The following is a 22,498-nucleotide window of genomic DNA, read 5'->3' on the forward strand; positions in this document are numbered from 1 at the left end:
ACGGGTGAGCTGCGGTTTTTCTGGATAAAAACAAAAAATGTTTTTACATTTATCAGCCGATTTCAGTGTGTAGCATCCCTTGGCATCAATAAACCAGCGTAGAGTTCGACCGGTGCAAATATCTTTTATTCTTTTGTCACGCACCGTGAAACTAAAACACACAAAGTCACAATAAAATCTTACAATACACGCAAAGACACATCTTCCATTGATTTAAAATTATACAATCAAATTTTCATAATCTCAACAACAACAACAACAAACACACCTACCTCGCTCCGCTTACCAAGGGTACAAACATCAAACAGAGGGTTGGGAAACTTCATTTAATCCTCGCCATTCCTTTAGACAACATGCTATACGCGCCAAACACTTCCTGCTCCGGCATGGATGTCTCTCTAACAAACGGAACCACTAAGCTTGCTTATATCCGGGGCGCGTCTGTTACCCGGACATGACTAAATCACACGAACAACACAAGCAAAGCAAACGGCCACTTACACAGTGGTTTGTATGTGGTGTACAAAAAGTTTCATCTCCAGTTATTTAAAATCTCGATAGACTTATAAAAAAAATGTAGCCTATTGTCAAAGCTCAGGCTTGTCATGTAGGATTTGGCTTTTTATTCTTGGATAAGAATTGTGAAGACCCCCATACTGAGATTTAATTTAATGTTCACATTAAATGAAATAAAGTTTTCTTATAGTGGAAAAAACATTTTCTGTGATTGACCCGATTTTAGCAATAACAAAGATAACGAATGGATCCTTTATGGTAATACATATGATATGGTACAACTACAGTGAAATGCAAATAGTAAATATAAGATAAAGTGAGAAGTAATAGTAAATAGTTTAGTCAATAAAATAAACAAACAGTATACAGCAAATAAAATAGTAATGGATAGTATAGTTATATAATATCATAAGTACATTAAAACAATCATACAAATATTGATAATAGCATATAGTTTATGTATAATACTATAATAATAGCAATATAATAAGAAATATCAATTACAGTATATAGACAGTACAAATAATAAGTTAGTGACTATGATAGCATAACTATAATAGATTGATAATCGCAAGTGGTATAATATTATAATAACAATAATAATAAGAACAGCAAATACAATGTAATATCAATTGCAGAATAATATAGACAATATGAAAAAAATATGAAACATTTTAATATTGATCATTAAACTGACATTAGATTTGTCATTTTATTTTATGTGGGCCTACATACAGTGAAGATAATGTATACATATGCAAATATAATTTATATATTTTAAAATATTCCTACATAGGCTATATAAAATAAAATGACACAACCCTGTCTCTTTTTTGTTAAATTTCAGTTTTATTGATCAGTAATAGCCATCATAACAGTATAAGTAGCCAAAAAGGTATAAAAAGCTATACAAGACAAGAAATAAAGTAAACGATTCAGTCAAACACACAGTAGGATACAACGTTAAATAGTCTAAATATAAAGTTATGAAACTTTAGAACGTCAGAAGCACTAGCCGAGGTAAGGCTGTTCCAGGCGGGGTACATGAGCGCTGAGCGCCCGGTGATCGCCTGTATCTCACAACTCCGAAAACGTCCGATTAAATTTTTAAATAGGCGCTATATTTTTAAATAAACCACAGATCTGAGCTTTAAACAACTACATTGTCGACTGAAAAACTATTAAGACCACATTTCGTGACACAATAACAGTAGTATTTTTAAATTTCGCGGACTTTCTCCTCTGAACGTTACTATTACTAATTATATCATGACCAAATACAACCATAAACAAATGTTCAGTCTTGCTTGTGAAAGGTAATTCCTCGAGACCTGTTTTGAGTTGTTTTGCGATTTGTGAAGCACACGAAAAGTGCATTTTTCTCTATTCCCGGTATGAGAGGTATGGGAAAGTTGCCCTCCGCAATATGGCGGCGCCGTTGACGTACGCTCCAGTGGCCAATAGGACGTCTATGTATTTATTATGTCTATGGCACAAACACTATTCCAGCAGGAACACATGACGAATTATTTCCGGGTTAGCATACAAATTGACGTCACGGCTGAAGAGCTATATTTCCTCCGCATATAAAGAGCCGAAAGTTTCAGTCTATCACACATTCAACGGTGATAAGTAGTTATTCTGTGGTCTGTCAACAAAATATATTACAATGTCGGCATGTATTTTGAGAGTGTTTTTCCAGCGAGCGGCTGTTATGCGAAAGGCGGCACAAAATACATTCAGTCAAACGAGAATGATTCCTCAATGCGTGACCGAGAGCAACACACACAGTAGAGGAATAAACACATTCACCAGTTCACTAAGGTAAGAAACTGGCATTTGACACAGATATTGAGTCATAAGGAGCAATCTTTGTTATTTTGTCAGCAATGATGTTTAGTGTAGCAAGTTAAGTTACATATAACGTTAGAGTCCCGAAAAGTGTGTGGCTTGCTTGCATAACGTGTGAACGTCCTTAGATAATATTAAAACGAGTTGCACGTCTGTCAAGTAAAACATGTCACCAATCAGTTTCTGATGGTTAGGATCATAAAATAATTAATATGGTGTTGAAAATACAAGCGTGCAGTTTTTATATTTTTTTTATGTAATAGGACATGTTCAGTTAATGTGATGAACTACAATGGTTACCAGATAGCAAACGTAGAAGATCACTTGATCAGGAAAGCATCTGCTGTTTACTAGCTGATTTTACATACATTCTAAATCATAAACATCTTAAAGACATGTTCTAAACGTCTTTTTGACATCTGAAAGGAAATGGCTTATATACGTTTTGCAGATGAGCAAACACTCTAAAAAAAGTACGTCTTCCAGATGTAAACATGCACATCAAATAGACTTCTCCGTGATGTACGTGTGCTATCGGGACAGCTGTGTGAACTTGAGAAGGACTGATTACATACTATCTTTAAAATGACCTTGGGATCATGTTGGATAAAGTCATTGAAAACATGCTTCAGATATGCTTTGAGTGGTCTAGAATAATCTGTTTGCATTGACACTTGGTTTGATATTTTATATATTTATATGATTTTTATCTTACACAGCCACATTCATGTATTTTATGTGTGGCTTAAGTGTTCAGATATGTATTGGGTTCACTGTATTTTCCAGTTTATGCAATAGGTTGAACAAGTTGTTTAGCTGTTTTTTTTAGGCCAAGGGCAAGGCTATTGGGTCACTAGTATATTGAGCATGTGTGCCATGGTAGAAATAATAGTGTGTTCTTTATTTTACTGCATACTTACCTTTACTTTTTATGTTATCTAGGCTATCCTTATCTCATTTTTATCTTTGGATCTGGTGTTTTAAGAATGTAGACTATTGTTGTTGCTGATGCATTGATAACTGAAGATTGCAAATGTGTTTAGTGGTCTCACCAGTTGCCAATTCCACAACTAATCATACAGTAGGGGTATTTTGGGGAAACATGATATTGGATTCTGTTCAGTATATCTACATTCATATCTTTCTGATTTTACAGCTCATTTTTATAAATGCCTCCAAACTTTTGAACAGTTTTGTGGCCTAGACTACTTGTCTATTGTGTAACTCTGGTTTCTCTCTCATTTCATAAAATCAAGTTTTTCCATCACAAATGAAAAGGACATTGTAACCTGCATGTCTGACATGTGATGTGTAAGAAACATAAAGGTAAATATTACAGAACATTTTAATTGCCGAAAAATGTGTGTGAAAATATTATTTAATTGTGACATTTCTTAATGGAGAAATAAACTATGGAGTGTGTGTGTGTGTGTGTGTGTGTGTGTGTGCTTGTATATGATTTATGAGGACACAAATTTGTATAGTGACTTCCATTGTATAAAGGCTTCTGTATTACTTACTACAAAACAGAATTGTACAGTATATGGACAAAATAAACAGACATTTTTTCAAAATATCATCTTTTGCCTGCTGAAGACTAAATCAAACCCTATCCCCTCTTTTTGTTTAAGCCTCCATGCATAAATTGTCTTTTCTCAGGGCTTAGGTGAATCCTTGCTCAGGGTGTTGTTGTAGTTGTGTATTGAACCATTATTCTTTATTCCATTCAGCTTAGAAACTATTGCTGAAATTTACTGAATATGAAGAACAGCGGTGCGACAGGATAGTATGAATGAAATGGAACAACAACGGTTTTTGTTAATATTTGTTCATTTAACAGAATAACGAAATCAATCCTAATGTAGGTTGTTCAAAGACGATTTTTATTTAAAAGTGTGCATTTTTCAGGGATCTACATTTCAAGGGAAATCCCTTGGCTTCTTTAACAATGGTCTGTTTAACTACAACAAAAGGTTTGGCCCAATGTTTCAGCGAAAGGTGCTTAATGATACAACAAATCATTGTTGTAGGTTTTTCATATAGCACTTATAATGGTGATGATGGCTTCATCTTTTCACTTTAAGGCATAGAAATGTCTCTGTGCAGGGCTGAAGAGAAGGTGACAATCCACTTCCTAAATCGTGATGGAAAAAGGATTTCGGTGAAAGCATCAACTGGAGATTCACTACTTGATGTCGTTGTCAACCATGATCTAGATATTGATGGATTTGGTAAGTTATTAAAGAATATTGGACATAGTGTAAAAATATTTGTTCAGACAAATATGCATATCTCTTTCACGCACTATAAAAAGTGAAAATGTGCCGTTTTTACCTGCTCTGACCCTAAAAATAAATCAATGGAATGTAATAAGTAAATGTAAAGTTGGTTCAGTTATATTAAAGGGCTATCAATTTTAAAAATGAAAATTCTGTCATTAATTTCTCACCCTCATGCCATTCCAAACCAGTGAGACTTTCGTTCGTCTTTGGGACACAAATAAAGTTTCTTTTTGATGAAATCTGGGTGCTCTCTGTATTCTCCACAGACAGCTATGCAACTACACTTTGACACTTTGAAAAGTTCATAAAGAGATCCTAAAACTAATCCAAATGAATTGAGCGTCATGTCCAAATGTTCTGAAAAAACTCTATCGCTTTATATTATGGACATTTAATTTATGCTTTTATTCACATTTAAACATTGATCAGCGAATTTAAACAGAAGCTTAATCGAACCTGCTTGATGTGTGAGAACAAACCTCTTGAGGAAGCTCAAATGTGCTGTGTAACACAGTAGAATGAACCTCATTGGTTCTCACACTTCATGTGAACATGCTTGAGCTTCCATTTACCACTACTGATGTGTGAGTTGATGAATGTTTATATGTGAATAAAAGCCTTAATTAAATCTGTTCATCATATAAAACGATCATGTCTCTTCAGAAAATTTGGACTAAACCACTTGATTCATATGGATTAGTTTTACGATCTCTTTATGATCTTTTTAATCATCAAAGTGGTAGTTGCGTAGCTGTGTAGAGTACAGAAAGCTCTCCTATTTCATCAAAAACTATCTTCATTTGTGTTCCGAAGATGAACGAAAGTCTTACTGGTTTGGAATTACATGAGAGTCAGTAATGAATGACAGAATTTTCATTTTTGGGTGAACTATCCCTTTAATAATATGTATCCCAGTTAATATCCCAGTTAATTTAATGTTACTACATGAAGCACTTTTTAGGGTTCCTGATGAAACAATTATTTTTTTACAGTGCATATATGTTATTACTGCAGAGTGACTGAAAAATAGTAAAGGTAAACATATGTGAGTGCATAAACGTAAAAATGATTTGCTTATTGTAAACTGGGCTGTGTTGCCTTTGTGAATGTCCAAATCCAAAGGTAAACCAGGTCAACAGCTACTCCTTTAGCCTGGAAAAGTATTTTAATGCTTGTCACCTGATAAATTTAAGTAGATTGCGAGTGTTACTAGCTTGTAGGGTAATACGTTAGTGTGTCTGTTTTGGGTTTTTGAACTAGGTGCATGTGAAGGAACTTTGGCCTGCTCTACATGCCACCTTATTTTTGAGGAAGCTGTTTATAAGAAGCTTGGACCTGTTTCTGATGAGGAAATGGACATGCTGGACTTGGCTTATGGGCTTACAGACACGTGAGTGAACCCCAGGCATTTCTGGTTTATGCTGTGAAACTTAAAATCACTGAACTACAGGAGATATGTTTTAAAAATTATAGTTTTTGTATTGAGAAATTTAATGAAGAAAGTGTCTTTTTTGTTTGTTTTTTATGTTGAAATGCTATGTCCTATTCCATATATGCAGAGAAAACAATTAGTAAGCCATTCATAGGTTGATTCCCCTGTAAATGTAAACACTAAGTCTTCCCCCAACCATCAGAAATTGATTTGAGTTTCAGGGCTGAGAAAGAGTATTCAATGTAACATTGCTTGTTCTACATTACACAGGATTAAACTATAATAATAAGCCTTTAAAATATAAGTGTTTAAGCGCATGCATTAAGCTTGCTGCAGCGACACCAATTTGCCTGAAACAAAGGAGATGGTCTGAACATTTTAATAATTTATCAAAAAACTGTTTTCTGAGTCAGTGTCAGCTGCGAGGATGAAGTTGATGACGCAGACTCGTTAATCTCCACAGTATAGTTTAAAAAGTGCAACGCAGGATAAGTCCTTCCTTTTAAATAATAGAGCCAATAACGAATTGGTAAAGTCACTGCACCTGTCTTTATAAGCGATGGTAAGAACAGTCAGTGTTCTGAAACATGTGCTTAAAACTGCACATGTGCAATTGTGCATTGGCTGGTCCAGCCTGAAAAACGCAGTGTTTTTTTGTTTGTTTTTGTTTTTTTCTTCATAATTTAAGTGTTTAGAAGCAAAATTTATGAGACAGTTGTGGAAAGATTTCATTGGTGATTTGATGTTTCCCAATTCAGAAAGATGGGAGCTGTATTTGCATGACTGAATTTACTGCCTGAGAGGCGTTTCAAAGATTGTCAAAGAGTGAAATGCCTTGCCTTAAAGGGACTTTGGTATAGTGTATGCGCCTATCAAGATAAATGTATGTTAGCAGCTAATGTTGGCTATTACTTGCATGTTTTAAATGATAAGCCATGCGGTCTGAATGATAGGCAAGCGTTTGGACTTCCTGCCCAACATAACAACATGGACCTTGTTAAAGAGTTTCTTTTTTGCATACATGTCTTTTAGATCTCGTCTGGGCTGCCAGGTGTGTTTGAGGAAGGAACTAGATGGGATGATTCTGCGGGTGCCAGACGTGATATCTGATGCTCGAGTTGACAGTGAAAAAGAGTCCTCCACAGCCCCACCCAAAGTATAATCTATTAAATAAAGCCCAGCATATCTCATAAACACTGTAATATGGAAATATCTTTAATAGCAGGTATTTTAATATGTACTATTTTAATAGAAACCTACAATTTAAATGATAACATTTATCGTTTAATGTTATTTACATTGCTGCCGTAAGTGCTTTTTATAATTTGGTGATTGTAATTTTTTAATTGTGCAGATTCTGCAATTCTTTGTGTGACAGTGAGAGCTGGGAGCATCTTGTTGGAATACATTTTGAATGCAGATTTAATTGTAACTGACTTGTTGCAATAAATTAGATGTTTAACTTTTTAAGTTGTCTTATTTGTTTTTCGTCTTTTAAAGCTGCAACAACATCCTCAAGTGCATGAGTTTAATTATATCTTCGAATTGACAAAACAGCAAAATACTTTCAAAGTTATATTTGTGTGTTAAAGAATGTTGACATGAGCACATTGTGAAATATCAAGCCGAAATATGTTGTAACACTCGCGTTGAAAAATAAACGAGGTCACACTCAGATGGGATTACTAGTTTTAATAAGATTTAAAATTACAAAAATGAAAAGTACTTTAGACCTATAAGAAATAGTATTCTTTAAAGAACAATAAAATATTATATTTACAATCTATTTTTATTACAGTGAAAAAGTATGGTTATATTTACAAGGCATTACAATGCTCACAAATATCAGCTTATATGAAATAATCTTGGACCTCAGAAATGTGGCATTCATCTTTGAGTAATTGAGTTTTAGGATCAACAAGCTAAATGGCTTCTATATCTCTACATATTTCTGAAAAGGGGATTCTGTGAATGATAGTGTTCTGTGTCTAAATCCTTTAGTTTCACTTTCATTAGGTGAAAAGGTAAAAAAAGAAATGTAATTAAGTAAATGCAATCTCATAAATATTGTTCTTATGCGCATGACTTTTACTAATATATGCTCATGAATATTTACAAAAAAAAGGCTCAAAAACACTTTGCTTTACTTAGGATTTAAATAACTAAAATTAGCAAAATTGATCAAATATCCCTAAAAATGCAATAATTCTGTAATATGGAGCATGTTATTGTTGATTATAAGAAACTGCAGGTTGTTATAATTAGTTGGTATCCCAGTGTTTATGTGCTGTTTTTAAACATAACTGTTCCAATTGGCTTCACACAACCCACTGGCTGCTACTGCAACAGCTGAGCCTGCGGCCTCTCCCAATAGCCTGGTTGTCTGTCAGTCCCTCTCCGAGAGGGGAAGTATCCATAAAGCAGTCCCCTACTATTTTCCCGGAGGAGGGGTGCAAATCAAGTGCTTTAAACCTCAACTGCTGCCCATTCATTTTGCTAGACTTCGAACCTGTATTCTGTCCCTTGACACTTTGCACCGTCAACTTGCAGCTCTGTCCATAAAACACACTCTGTGGTAGCTTGACGACCTCTTCTGTCTTGGTTTGATCGGCAAACCTGAAGGTCTGAGGAGCAGGGGAAACCTGGTGGTCTCCTAAAGAGCCGTGTGAGGGGCTCCCGGGCCCCTTGTAGAAAAGCCCTTTTCCTTTATGTAGCTGCCCTGTGGTTTTCACAGGCGTTCGAGTGGGAGTCTGTGAGAATAGTTTTCTGTTCAGCTGTTGTAAGGCCTGATGATAAGGAGGAGGGTTTTTGGTCACTTTAGGCTGTAAAGCCCCTTCAATTTCAGCAACGTTCCTCTGATGATGTGGCGAGGTGATTGGGTGTTTGTAATCTGTGTTGTTTAGAGCAAGCCAATCAGACTGTCCCCTGGCTGCAGAGCTCTGAGAAGAAAAGGGATTGTCCATTGAACTCACAGATGAGACTGTTGGTGACATTACTGGGGATGATACATTGGAGGTCGGTGAAGTTTGTTTTTCTCTCATGAAATTCAGTTGCTTCAAGTTGTGGTCCAAAAAAGTTGTGTTATCATTGACCTCATCAGGGCTTTCAAACTCTTGATATTTTCCACTTTCTGAGGTGTCTTTCTGTTCATGAGGAATCAAAGCAATGGAAGGCATGGAGTGCCTGTGTAATATAAGGGGTTTGTGTTGACGCACAGCTGGTGTAAAGTTCCTGATTTGAGCCAGTGGGTTGAAAGACGCCAGGTTGTTTTCTGGACATTCGAGGTCACAATCACTCAGTGACATGAGTGAGTCCATACTACGACTGTCTTTAAGAGGACGGGTCTTAGAAATATCGTCCGTGTCAGTATTTACCTCATTCTTGATACTCTCATAACCTGAGTCCGACATCTGCTGCAGGGACCCAACTAGAGGCGGAATGAGAAGAGAAATGTAAAAAGTGAAAATGTGCCATTCTTACTTTAAGAAGTTATTTTGAACTGATTTGAACCTTGTTCAGATTTTCAGGTCATTTTAGGTAAAGGCAGTGTTGATAATGTTTACTAAAACTAAAATGATTCTTAAAAAAATTTTAATTGAAAGCTGACATACAATAATAATATTTATTATTAAACTAAAAGTTATTAGTTATAAGTAAACTAAAATTACTAAATTTAAAAATAAATGAAAGCTAAATATAAATATAAAAAAGTAAAACTAATTAAGATGTTAAAAGTACATACAATTAAAACCTAAACTAAAATGAAAATATAAAAAAAGCTAATTCATAATAATATTAATAAATAATACTAAAACTGGAGCCAGAATTTGTAATATTAATGAAGAACAACTAAACAAATGCAACACTTTTTTTATAAATGATTTTAAATAGTTTTATTTTTTTAAACAAGTGTTAAATCTTCCTTTCCAGGGTGATTTAGTCATATTAACCAATATTGTCGACTTAAAAGCAGTTACTTTAGCTAAAGCACTTTTTTAGGCTGACAAACTATTATAGTGTAGTTTTGAGTTTTTTATTGGTGTGTATGTGATTGTGAAGTATGATTGTATTTATAGTAACCTGATCCGTGGTTGCTTCTATTATCTTCAGTCAAATCCTTTAAGAGGGTTATAATTTCATCGCCAAACAACGCACAGCCGTTGTCAATCAAGACACGCACAAGGTCACACACCTGTGTACAGATTCAATTTGCTATTACATTTACATTTTCCTATGTTCTTTGCAGTATAATAATGATGATGTAAGCAGATATTACAATAAATTGGTAATAATAAAGCATGCTCACCTTTTTGGCGTCTTTTTCCTGAGATTGTTGATTGCTATTCCACAGACAGCTATGTGCTATACACACAGCCAGATTAAAAGAGTTCATCTGGTTGTGCTCAGCACTGAGCTGTATATGGTGCAGCATCGCTATGATGTTTCTCAGCAGCAGGACATTCTCTTTAGGCAAGAGCTGAATAAGCCTGTGAATGTGGGCAGAATCAAGACATCTAAAAAACCCATACACCTAAAGGAAATTGGCAACTAAACCTTAATCTGCTTAAGCTGTGCAGTAATAATCATGGCCCTGATCCATCATTATCAAGGCTTTATCCTTATTAACTGAGTACACTAGCATTACAAAAACTAATCTAGTGTTACTAGAACATTACCTCTGAACTTCCTGAACCATGTTCCTCTCCATCATGAGACCATCTCTTTCTCCATCTTGCTCCACTGCTTGAAGCCATTGCTCATAGAGATCCTCACACAACAGGCTGCCAGGTATATTGCGTAAGAAATCCTACCAATCAGATACACAGATATGAGAACACAGAGTTACCATAAAATAAAATCAATGTTTATTCTTGAGTTATACTTCTGTTAAAAAGTTTGAGGTCAGTAGAGTTTTTTATTTTTAAGAAATTAATACTTTTTATTCAGCAAGGATGCATTGATTTTATCAATCATGACAGTAAAGTCATTTAATCTCATTTCTATTTCAAATAAATGCTGCTCTTTTGAAATGTGATTCATCAAAGAATGAAAAAAACCCGCAAACATTTTGTTGAGCAGCAAATCAGCATACTAGAATGATTTCTGAAGGAACATGTGACACTGAAGACTGGAGTAATGGTGCTGAATTTTAGCCTATAAGCAGTAGTAAATTGTAATAATATAATATTTCACAACATTACTGTTTTAATTCTATTTTGTATTAAATAAATGCAGCCTTGGTGAGCATAAATGACTTTTCTTTCAAAAAGATAAAAAAAAATTGTACACACCCCAAACATTTGAACAGTGCACATACATTCACACCTTCCCCTTATTTACCTTAAACACTGCAGCGGTAACCAGTACAGATTCTCCACTCAGTGGCTCTCCATAGTGACCAGAATCCAGTTTTCTCCTCAATTCTCGGCAGGCCTTCGCTCCGGCAGAGCGTCGGAATATACCACGAGTCACGGCCCCCTCACTGCACAAACTCTTCAGCATGTCCTTTAAAAAGAGCATGTGGTTTTATTACTATTAATACTATTATTTTAATACTATTATTGTAATTATGATATTTCAATAAGAACTTTTCTTATTCTAGTTCTGTTCAACATTATTTAATAATAATGGTATACAGCTTTTCACTTATATACTGTTTAGTATTATACTGCTCCAGTCAATCATTCTCAATGTTATGAAGTTTAAGAATTGGTACAGTATATATTATTAAAGCATATTACAATCAGATTCACCCATCTCCTTTTTAACTGCCTAAAATTTGAGGGTTTTCAGTACAGTACCTACCACAATGGGTGATGGCAGGGTATTGTCAATTATCACATCACTGAGCGGCCGACCAAACAGATGACCAGGAGCCGGAGTAATGGTGTGGACGGGAGATTCTGACTGGACAGCCTGTTCAATGCTGGAGCCTCGTTTAAATGCCCAGCTAATAAGAGACATCCTCCTCCTGCTGCTTTTCTGCTCTGCTAGGAGAAATGTATGCAAGAGAGACCAGCAAGAAAAGAGGCAGTTATGTTTCAAGACATTGTGTGTGTTAGTTTTGGGGGTGAGGGATTGGTGAGTATGATCAGAACACATGATGGGAAACAAGCTGTTGATTTGAAGCCAAATTTATTCCATAAGGTAGGTATTTGGGCTTAATGTTAATGGTCAGACTTTATTTATTTTGACATAGATGTGTGGGCTTATGTATACAGCCATTACTGCAGAGGGAAATCCTCACAGTAGTTAAAACTACTGTTTTCAGTAAGTAAAATAGAGTTGGTTATTTCATTCATACAAAAATAGCATACTAAAAAAACAGAACAAGTAGTATGGAGGCCATATCTCACCTGTGAGGGTGTTTTTTATTTGACTACGACTAGGCCTCAGGAAGAACTGGCAGTGAGCATCAATAGGCACAAGCGCCACCTGGCTGTAGGATGATGTCACTGCATCTTGCTGCAGCAGGCGAATGTGGCTCATCTTTATGCTGTAAGGGAACTCGTGACCTGGTGGAACAAAAAGCCCCTTACAAACAGGTAGGCTACTGTCCGGGAAAAGTATCATATTTAATCTAGTTAAAAATGTTTGATTGTTTTGATAATATGAGAATTACTAAAAAAAAAAAAAAAATCTTACCAATTAACGGGTATGGAGTTTCATCTTGTTTTGAACAGACCCACAATTTATAATCTTTCATTCCACCCTGTGTACAAAGACAAAAGCAATCAATAAGTTAAATAATAAAACAACATTTTCTTATTATAATTGTAAATGTAGTGCAGTGTTAACTTACAGAAAGACCAAACTGTTGCAGTGCTGTGCTAATGACATCAGAGGTGCAGTCTGTGTTGCTGATCAAAAGAGTCTTCGCCTAGAGAGACAAAATCAAATTCTCGTTCATTTATACATTAAAGCTACAATGCATAATTTTAAGAGCACAAGACAGTCAGTACTTACATATGCACAGTTCCCAACATCCTTTGCAAATATCTTGAGTGGAATCATCTTTGGATCGTCACACATTTTCTCTTTTTTTATACAACTTATTAAAAAAGAGCGGAGAGAAATTTGAATAAAAGTGTTTATTTCTTTTTTTTATTATTATAATTAATTATTTTATAAAGTAAAGTAAAATAAGTAAGCCTAAAATAACAATAACTGACCTTTCAATGAGAGACAGCCACCTGTCTTTCTCTTCTGAAGTGCTATAAACACACACACAAACAATTTTTAATAGCAAAATCATGTGTGTGTGTGTGTGTGTGTGTGTGTGTGTGTGTGTGTGTGTGTGTGTGTGTGTGTGTGTGTGTGTGTGTGTGTGTGTGTGTGTGTGTGTGTGTGCGCGTGTGCGTGTGCGTACCTGAAAGTAGCCACACAGTTGTAAGTTGGCCAGCCCATGACGAAGCTCCTCTCTGAATCAGTAATGGCCTCACACACCTCATCCACACAGCTGGCTGTCCACATCTCACTCACACGCACACATGCCTTCTGCTTCACCTGCATTACTGACCTGAAAAAAAGCATGTCAAATTATTCCAAGACCAAATTATCAGAACTATACACCATTCACATTCATTTTATAGCTCTGTACACTCAAAAGTTTGGGCTCAGTAGATTTTGTTGTTGTGGTTTAATAAATTAATACTTTACTTAATAATAATTTAAGTATGAAGTATTCCATTTAAATGAATACTTTCAATTTTATCCAGCAAAGATGCATTAAACTGATCAAAATAGCCTAAAAAGTCAAATTGAGTAAAGTCATCGTACAATGTATTATTTCTATTTTTAAATAATGCTGTTATTTTGAACTTGTGAATTCTGGAAAAAAATGTATCACGGTTTCCACAAAAATATAAAAAATATTAAGCAGTGTTTTCCGCATTATAACAATAAGAAATGTTTCTTAATTGTCAAATCAGCATATTACAATGATTTCTGAGAGATCATGTCACACTGAAGATTGGAGTAATGCTGGGAATTCAGCTTTGCCATCACATGAATAAATTACATTTTAAAATGTACTATTCAAATAGAAAACATTTACGTCACAATATTATTTTGTTTACTGTAGTCTGATAATTGCATCCTTGTAAGTATATGACTTCTTAACTTACTGCCCCCAAACTTTGGAAGCATTTCAAAAAAAAAAAAAAAATTATCCTCAGTGTATTATTTTCCTCCTCCGTACTTGGCCTTGGTGATGATGAGGAGATCTGTGAAAAGGATGAGGAATCTGTCCTGGGTCTGAAGGCCTGTCTGCAGTAGAACATTGCTTTGGGAAATGAACTTTCTCGTCGGGGTGAGCAGTGACTGGATCAGGGCGTAAGTGTCATGGCTAACCTGAGATACACAATCCCTGACACAAACATGAGAGAAAAAGAGACATTACTGACAACATCAGAAAATACACACAAAATACAGGCAATTTCCCATGGCCAGACATCATCCCGTAAATGTTTGCAAAAGAAAACACGCTCAATTTATCGATCTGTCTGTAATTAAACATGGCTTGATTTCTCTTTCACATGCTTGATTGATAAATTAGCTCTAGTGTTGCAGCTGAACATCAGACAAAAGTAGACTTCAGAAAGTACACATACTCTTCTGACAGCCTGTCTGACGGTATACAACTCTGTTTCTCTGCGTCTCTCTTTCACACACTCACACACGTGCAGATGCTGGTTGTGAGACCACACACAGGCTGGTTTTGGTAGCATCTCTTCATTGTGTTCTTTCAGTAAAATGCAAATATATTCAGAAGCCTCTTGCATGCACACAAGCGCTGACTGTGACGTTGTGAAGTGAGAAACAAACTGCTCACTGAGACTGAAACAGACTGTAAAATAATATATGGCCATGCAGTGTGATATTTATGTTTACTGAAAACATATGCGTTATATACGCATTTTTAGTTTTAAAAGATTGTAATGTGGTATTGTGGAAAGAAGTTCAGGAGATGAACCGTTGGTATCATACCTGGAGACAGGTTTTGACTTTGTAAGGGCTTTGCTGAGAATAATAGAGGGAGCCGACTGTCTGCGCTGAGAGGACTTCTAAAGAAAGAATAAGAGAGAGCAATGTAATACAATAAAATAAAAGAGTGATAACCAGCATTACATAACACACGGGTAATCACACAGCCATGCTGATATTCAAGTGTTGATTATCAATTGATGATTATATTTATATAATATTTTAACAACCAAGGAAGCTAATATTGAGCAACTAAAAAGAAATATGGCCATTGGTTTATCTGCTTAGTTTTGTAGAGGAAGAAGATCATGAAGCTTGATCATTTGTGTAGCACAATGCATGTTGATGATATTGCATTTTTTGTAAAACCTCTAATTTTTTCAGTTAATTTCTGAATTTAGTAATTTACTTTTTATTGGTTTAATTATTATTATGTTTATATATACTGTATACACAGTATAAGTTATGGTTATTGTTATTGATTTTCTTAAAGTTTTATTTTTGATCAGCAGTCGCCCAAGGCACTGGTGAACGGTATACTGTATGTCGAAGCACTACAGGGCTATGGCTCTGATATTATTACTATTATGTAGTTAATGAAAATTAGACAATCTGGCTAAAACTTGCACATTGTAAAATTGTATCCATGTATTATTAATGTGTATTACCCCAGACCAAATAAACCAATAAACAACTATTTTAAATTATTTATATATTTATATATCTTTTTAAGTTAATGGCCGACTTAATTCTTAATTCAAAATATGTTTTTGAAGGTGGTGACAACTAGTACACTAGTAATTAAAGGTAAAAAAAAATTAAAAAGTGTTGGTTGCATGTCTTATTTATCAAAATCACAGCTGTGTATGTGTTTTGCAATCATAGAAATCTCTAGATTCATAGCTGTGCATCAGACCTGGTGAATGGATCTGGCAAAACAATGTGATGGTAATAAAATAAATCAATGTCATTATGTATGCTGCAATGTATGCTGCATTAACTATTAGTTTACCTTTATTTATAACTTCTCTAATTGCAGTATTGGTATGATCGTTGATGATTGTGTATACAGCCATCAAACACCATCTTACAGTTTATTGCTTTACTTACGGAGTGCTGGAATTCCCCACAACTTTTTGTTCGGCTTCTCTTCTGCCATCCCGGTTCATGCAGTGGTCCCATAGTCAAAATCCAAGTAAAAAGATTGTGGAGGTGATTTAGAGGACTGATCAGATCAATGCTTCCACATCATCACCTGCCCTATTGGGGTAATCCTCACTTAATGCTCTCCGTTTAGTGAGGAAGAAATACAAAATCCAGTGGTGTGTTCAGCTGTCCTGTTCTCCTCACAAGCTCCACACTTTGATTTATTATACAATGTATTTGTCTTTCGTCTCTGAAAGATGGAAGATTATGTCTGTGTCTCTGAGCAGCAGGGGGAGGATTTAGGAGGCGGGATCTTGGAACATAATGAGATCTGTCTATACAACATATGACTGTAGTTTTGACAGAGGAGAGCATGTTTATACTGTGTTGAAAAACGTCCTGCAATTATAGCTGTTTGTCTTGAGGAAATAAGATATTCTGACAAATATTTTCAGAAGAATCCATTGAATATTTAGTAATTCCTAAGCCAGTTTATCCTCATACCCTGCCCCCTCCTTATTTGGATGAGTAAATGGTCAGACAAACCTAAGCCTCTTTTCTAACCAGATGTAGAGCCAGTTTGATTGACGGTTGCTCAAACCGTAATCGTCCTGTCCTCACTACTCCATCAGACTGTCCATTTTGTATTCTGATTTTTGTCTGATTTTGTCCAGCTACGGTTTATACTGCTGCATTTTGTAAGCCTGGAAATTAAAAAATAAGAAAATGTCATAAATGAGAAATGAGGCCTTCATACACTATTGCTGACCTGTTTTACTGATTCTAAAGTAAAACATGCAGTCCTATGAAGTCAAAAATGCAGTAACTATGCCAACATCAAAACTGAGAAAAAAATTATATATATTATGTTAATTAATTAATAGATTTTTTATTCATAACCTGAGAATATTTAAGCTACACATGTCTGTCACAAAATTGTATTCACTGCTTTGACTGTATAGACAGAAACAGCTAGATTAGAGTGTTTTCATCTGTCAGATTAATGAACAGTATGAGTTAGCGACCTAGGATCATTGTTTTGGAAAATTCCCTTCCTGTTGGTGAAAATCATTAACATTTATCATCATAAAATTCTTCTGAAATCAGCAGATATATAAACATGTCAGATATTTCAGTCATTCCTAGAATGTATTTAAACAAATATGTAATCAGACAGAAAGAACAAAGAAAAGAGGGAGTTGTCAGGAATTGTGGACAAAGATAAAGAAGAGATGGAGAAAGAATGTGAGAATTTCACGTGTCTAGGTCCAGGATATAAGGTGTTCCCACTTGTACGTGACATTTTACTGTGACAATTGCATTTTAATGCTATAACATTTATATCAGTTTATGTTGAAATACACAGAGAATGCAACTTCAAACTTCGATACTCATACAGAGAAAGTACACTAATAACCATACATATATCAATCAATCAATCAAAACTTTTATTACAGACTCAGGGTCCAATTTTTAAAACACACCCAACATAACACAACAACAGTAAAAAACAAACAGACAAACAAACAAACAAACAAAAAAACATAAATGGGTATGAGTACCAGTGTTTCCACAATTTAGACTGATATTGTGTAAACCTATTTGAGACCCATCATAATCTCAGATTTAGAACCAATAAGTTGGCAGATAAATTTGTACAAGATTCCGTAATACAGCTTTAAATGTGTTAATTCCCACACTTACAAACATCTCACTTGCACTATGCCAGGTTTCCTTAATATAATTCTCATTGCGTCATTGTACGCTATACTTGAAGCCTCTGTAAAGCTAGATGTTCTATAATTTGTCCACAACTGGGCAGTATAAAGTTGTGTACAATATGCTTTAAACAGTGATGACTTCACTTTGTCTGAACAAGAACTAAACTTAAGCAAAAGTATATTAGCCTGCATATACAACATGCGACTTTGCCGTTCAATGTCCTCATCATCTATCATATGCCCAGTTGGTGATATTTTACTTTCGCACACACAACAAGATCCTTATCATACAATTTAAAAACAGAATTTCCTCCTTCGTTCTGCAAATCATCACAACACTCTTACTAGCATTATAAAACATATCATGCTCAAGACCATAAACAAAACATATGGTTAGAAGATGTTGGAGACCAGCTAGGGTGAAAACCACAAGATCATAATGTGGTTCACTAAGATATTCCCAAACATACAACCAGTTGTATAGGCATTTGAGCATTTAAGTCCTCCATGTAAAGATGAAAAAGAACTGGGGACTAAATTCCTCCTTGTCGCACACCATTGCTAACCCCAAAAGGTGCAGAGACTTTATTGCCCCATTTTGCTTGCATCATCTGGTGGGCGTGTAAACCAGAATTCTCATAATATATTCTGGCACCCCTCTTTGTCTCATTTAAAAAAAAATAATAATAAGTCATGGTTAACTCTATCATAAGCTTAAGATGCATCAATAAAACACATAAAAACTTAAGTTTTTATCGCTATACTTATTTGCTATTTTCTTTAAGGCATAAATGCACAGATCGGTTATAGCTTTAAAAACAAACTGGTTATCTGTAGAGTTAATAAACACATTTTCCAGCACAATCTTCTGGCTACTGCTACAGCCCTGTAATTATCTAAGCTACCCAACATACCAGCTTTGTCCTTAATATCTGGTACATACAAAACAGACAACATTTAATCTGGTAAAACACCATGGACCAGACAAACAAACAGCTAAAAGGGGAGCTAACTCTTACTTCCATATTAAAGATGTTCAGCAGAGATATGATCTAAACCACTTGCTTTGTTGTCAGCCAATTTGCTTATAGCTTGGTACACCTCATGTGCCATAATCATTATTGTATCATTACCTTCAATGTAGTCAACATAATACAATTCATTTTGCACACAATTAAAAATATTACAATAATGCTCCAGAAACGCCATCTAGACGGAAGAGATATCCTGCAATTATTAGAAGTTCTCACTTCTTTCCAAAAATCAGCAATATTATTATTTAACAACTTCATGGCCATAGAATCAGCCCTCAGGGGTTCGTCATTTTTACAAATAAAGCGAATAGTACTTATATCTAGCATTAGCAAGTTTCTTATACTTAAACTCAGGCCCTTGCCCACCATAACCCATAATTTGGAGGCTTCCCATTCCCATTCCCATTCCCATCACACACACACACACACACACACACACACACACACACACACACACACACACACACACACACACACACACACACACACACACACACACACACACACACACACACACACACACACGAATTTGCTAGTTAAAATTTCAGAAGAGAAAGACAGGTGGCTGTCTCTCATTGAACTAACTATATATATATATATATATATATATATTTATATATATATATATATTTATATATATATATATATATAATATGCAGTGTAAATATATAGCCCTGAATTGTGATGATGATGGGGGATATACTGAGAAGAGTTACTGACCCATATTTCAATTAAACAATATCTAGCCTCACTCCCAAATCACTTTATATTAACAAAATTCATGTTTTATGGAGACATCCCACAGCCGAATGATTTTTATGCTGTACACACTGTTCTATCCTCTAACCATACCCATCACAGAAAAGTTTCTGCATTTTTATATTAAAAAAATAAAATAAAATAAAAAAAACATGAGTGTCTCTGTGTGTGTGTGTGTGTGTGTGTGTGTGTGTGTGTGTGTGTGTGTGTGTGTGTGTGTGTGTGTGTGTGTGTGTGTGTGTGTGTGTGTGTGTGTGTGTGTGTGGAAATTTCCCCACAAGGACAAGGATTTTGGATATTACTTCTTTGGATATTATATCTTTGTGGGTACATTTTGTCCCACTGACCGACTGACGTATAGTAGTCTATACCTGAACCACACACATAGAACTTTTTTATTATTTATTTATTTATTTTTTACCTTTGTTCATTTAGAATACTGCTTAAAACTGATATTTGGATTAATTAAATAGAGTCTATGATATGATATAGGATAGCAAAATAGGATAGTAATAGCAAAAATATTAACTTTAACCTTTTTTAATTTACAGTAAATGATGCAATACATTTTTTTAATCGAACAGGTGACATCTCAGATATCTTTTTTTACAGTCTATGATCGGCACTCAATTAAAAAGGGAACTTCCGATTGGATTATACGGCTCTGGTCGAAATAAGCAATACAAAAGTAACGAAGGCTCTGATTGGACACACCCAGCGATGAGAAATTCTGATTGGACGATTGGCGAGCGAGCTCATCAAGTAATGAAACAGGTCAGAGACAGAGAGGAGAGAAACTCCAGAAAGTTAGTTTAGTGGAAAATGTCGGAGACGGCGGTTGCTTGTAATATCTGTGGCGCATCCTACACATTACCCGGTAACAAACAACAAAACTTGAATGTTATGATAATTCGAAAGTGTATTTTACGTTACTAGACTTTTTATTCTATCTGATCCTACACGCGCATGTTTGAAAACAACGTGACTAAAGATTTTCTCATGGTTTAGAAAATCTAATGTAAATATTGTGGGTTTATTAATCTGGTGGATTATGCTTTTTATTTTTCAGAAGATGAAGCTGTGGGGAATCTCCCGCACGTGCTGTTGTGCAGTCATATCTTTTGCTGCACATGTCTGCGCGCGCTCGAGTCACCTCAGAAAGTCATCACGTGTCCGGAATGTCAGGTAATTTACATGGACGAGGAAAAAAGGCCAGGGGAAAACTAGATTGTCAGTGAATAATGACTTAAATTTCAGTTTCTTCCTCTCCCAAAGTTGTATCCCTGCAGAAGACATGCATTTTAGCGTTATACGGCCCCCTTGCATTTTATAATGTTCTAACATGGCTTGACAGTAGTGATCATAGACATATGATGTCTATGGTAGTGATGATGTTACATTCGTGAACGACTCATTCTTTTTGAACGAATCTTTTAGGTGAACGAATCGTTCTCGTTCACTTAATCCATTGACTCATATTTCTTGTTCACTGAAATCCCTCCCTCCACAGCAGCGCGGCGCTATCAGCAGCGCATGCGCAGCTCAGTGTACCGGGTAGCTCCGTGCATAGATGCGTCATGTCTATTCCTCTGTGGACTAACGTTAGTATTGGGAATTTCGGATCATTTTACCTCGGATCTTTGAGTCTTGTCAGCAAAAAGAACGAATCTTTTTTCGAGTCATTTCGTTCATTTCAGCGTAATATAATTAAAATGACATGTTAAAAATCCCAACACATCTAGTACTTACGAAAATGTTGATTACATTTGTAAAAAGAATAAAAATAAAATATAGGGTAATGCAGCCAAAGCCAAATTATAAGAAACCGAAATGTTTTATTAATTGATTAGTTGTTGGGTCTTAAGTTCAGACTATTGCAGTCTGATTCTGTTAATTCACCTCACCTCCTGATCCGAGACGTTCTTGGCTTTGCAACTTCATATTTTTCAGGCTACTTTAGTTCTCCTCTCGTGTCTCAAGACGTTAGTTGTCAACTCGTGTCTGACTCTGATCTGTCTGCTGGGCCGACCGTGCCGTTTGTGATACAGCAGGGCCGGAAAGAGAAATGATTAGTTCCATCTTTCGAGTCTCGAGTTCGGGTTTGGCCGGGTTTGAGTCTTTCGTTCTTCCTGTCAGTCCATAGAGGCTATGCTGTCAGTACCGGAAAGAGAAATAAGTTCATCTTTCGAGTCTCGAGTTCGGGTTCGGCCGGGTCCGAGTCTTTCGTTCTTCGTGTCAGTCCATAGAGGCTATGCTGTCAGTACCGGAAAGAAAAAATTAGTTCATTTTCTTCGAGTCTCGAGTTCGGGTTTTAAATCCTTTGTTCTTTTGTCACGTGACCGCTGGTATCTCGCATCTAATACAACATTAGATTGGTATTATTGAATGCGTCTGAATGTATATTGTTTTATATTTAGGAATTAAAATACAAAATATGTGCAATAAACATTATCTGAAAAATAAAAGTTCCATCTTATTAGCCTCTTGTCCCTGTCCGTCTCTTTTCTAAATGTTTCTTGTGCATCTGTGGTGTTTTATTATATATTATACATTAATTAACTACTATTATATTATACATTAACTACGTGCTTGTTTGTAAAAGGATTGTGAATTAGTAGGCTATTTAATACGGTGACAAGTCACGTGACAAAAGAACGAAGGACTCAAACCCGAAGACTCGAAAAAAATGAACTAATCATTTCTCTTTCCAGTACTGACAGCATAGCCTCTATGGACTGACAGGAAGAACGAAAGACTCGGACCCGTCCCGAA

General features: G+C 35.5%; 3 protein-coding genes across 10 annotated transcripts in view; 2 read left to right on the forward strand and 1 right to left on the reverse strand.

Annotated features, from left to right (window-relative positions):
* Positions 1 to 2,044: 2,044 nt before the first annotated feature.
* Positions 2,045 to 7,551, forward strand: fdx1 (ferredoxin 1). The gene is made up of 4 exons (XM_077216891.1): positions 2,045 to 2,340; positions 4,474 to 4,598; positions 5,910 to 6,039; positions 7,114 to 7,551. The coding sequence occupies exons 1-4, from the start codon at positions 2,186 to 2,188 to the stop codon at positions 7,241 to 7,243; spliced, it is 540 nt and encodes a 179-aa protein (XP_077073006.1). The 5' UTR covers positions 2,045 to 2,185; the 3' UTR covers positions 7,244 to 7,551.
* A 207-nt stretch (positions 7,552 to 7,758) lies between these two features.
* Positions 7,759 to 16,457, reverse strand: arhgap20 (Rho GTPase activating protein 20). The gene is made up of 15 exons (XM_077216889.1): positions 16,177 to 16,457; positions 15,070 to 15,146; positions 14,282 to 14,449; positions 13,451 to 13,600; positions 13,254 to 13,295; positions 13,048 to 13,132; positions 12,884 to 12,961; positions 12,727 to 12,793; positions 12,438 to 12,596; positions 11,887 to 12,068; positions 11,422 to 11,586; positions 10,758 to 10,888; positions 10,388 to 10,568; positions 10,162 to 10,273; positions 7,759 to 9,508 (listed from the first exon to the last, which is right to left on the reverse strand). The coding sequence occupies exons 1-15, from the start codon at positions 16,246 to 16,248 to the stop codon at positions 8,400 to 8,402; spliced, it is 2,778 nt and encodes a 925-aa protein (XP_077073004.1). The 5' UTR covers positions 16,249 to 16,457; the 3' UTR covers positions 7,759 to 8,399.
* A 4,038-nt stretch (positions 16,458 to 20,495) lies between these two features.
* rnf17 (ring finger protein 17) overlaps positions 20,496 to 22,498 on the forward strand; it is a 65,099-nt gene continuing 63,096 nt past the window's right edge. For all 8 annotated transcript variants that reach the window (XM_077216952.1, XM_077216957.1, XM_077216953.1 and 5 more), the window contains exons 1-2: positions 20,496 to 20,603; positions 20,796 to 20,911. In XM_077216952.1, the coding sequence (XP_077073067.1) occupies positions 20,549 to 20,603; positions 20,796 to 20,911 (171 nt within the window). In that variant the 5' untranslated portion in view covers positions 20,496 to 20,548. The remainder of the gene's footprint in view (positions 20,604 to 20,795; positions 20,912 to 22,498) is intronic.

This window comes from Siphateles boraxobius, unplaced genomic scaffold (assembly GCF_051911475.1).
Source record: "Siphateles boraxobius isolate OS27281-9 unplaced genomic scaffold, OSU_SipBor_1 7, whole genome shotgun sequence".
Classification (NCBI taxonomy): domain Eukaryota; kingdom Metazoa; phylum Chordata; class Actinopteri; order Cypriniformes; family Leuciscidae; genus Siphateles; species Siphateles boraxobius.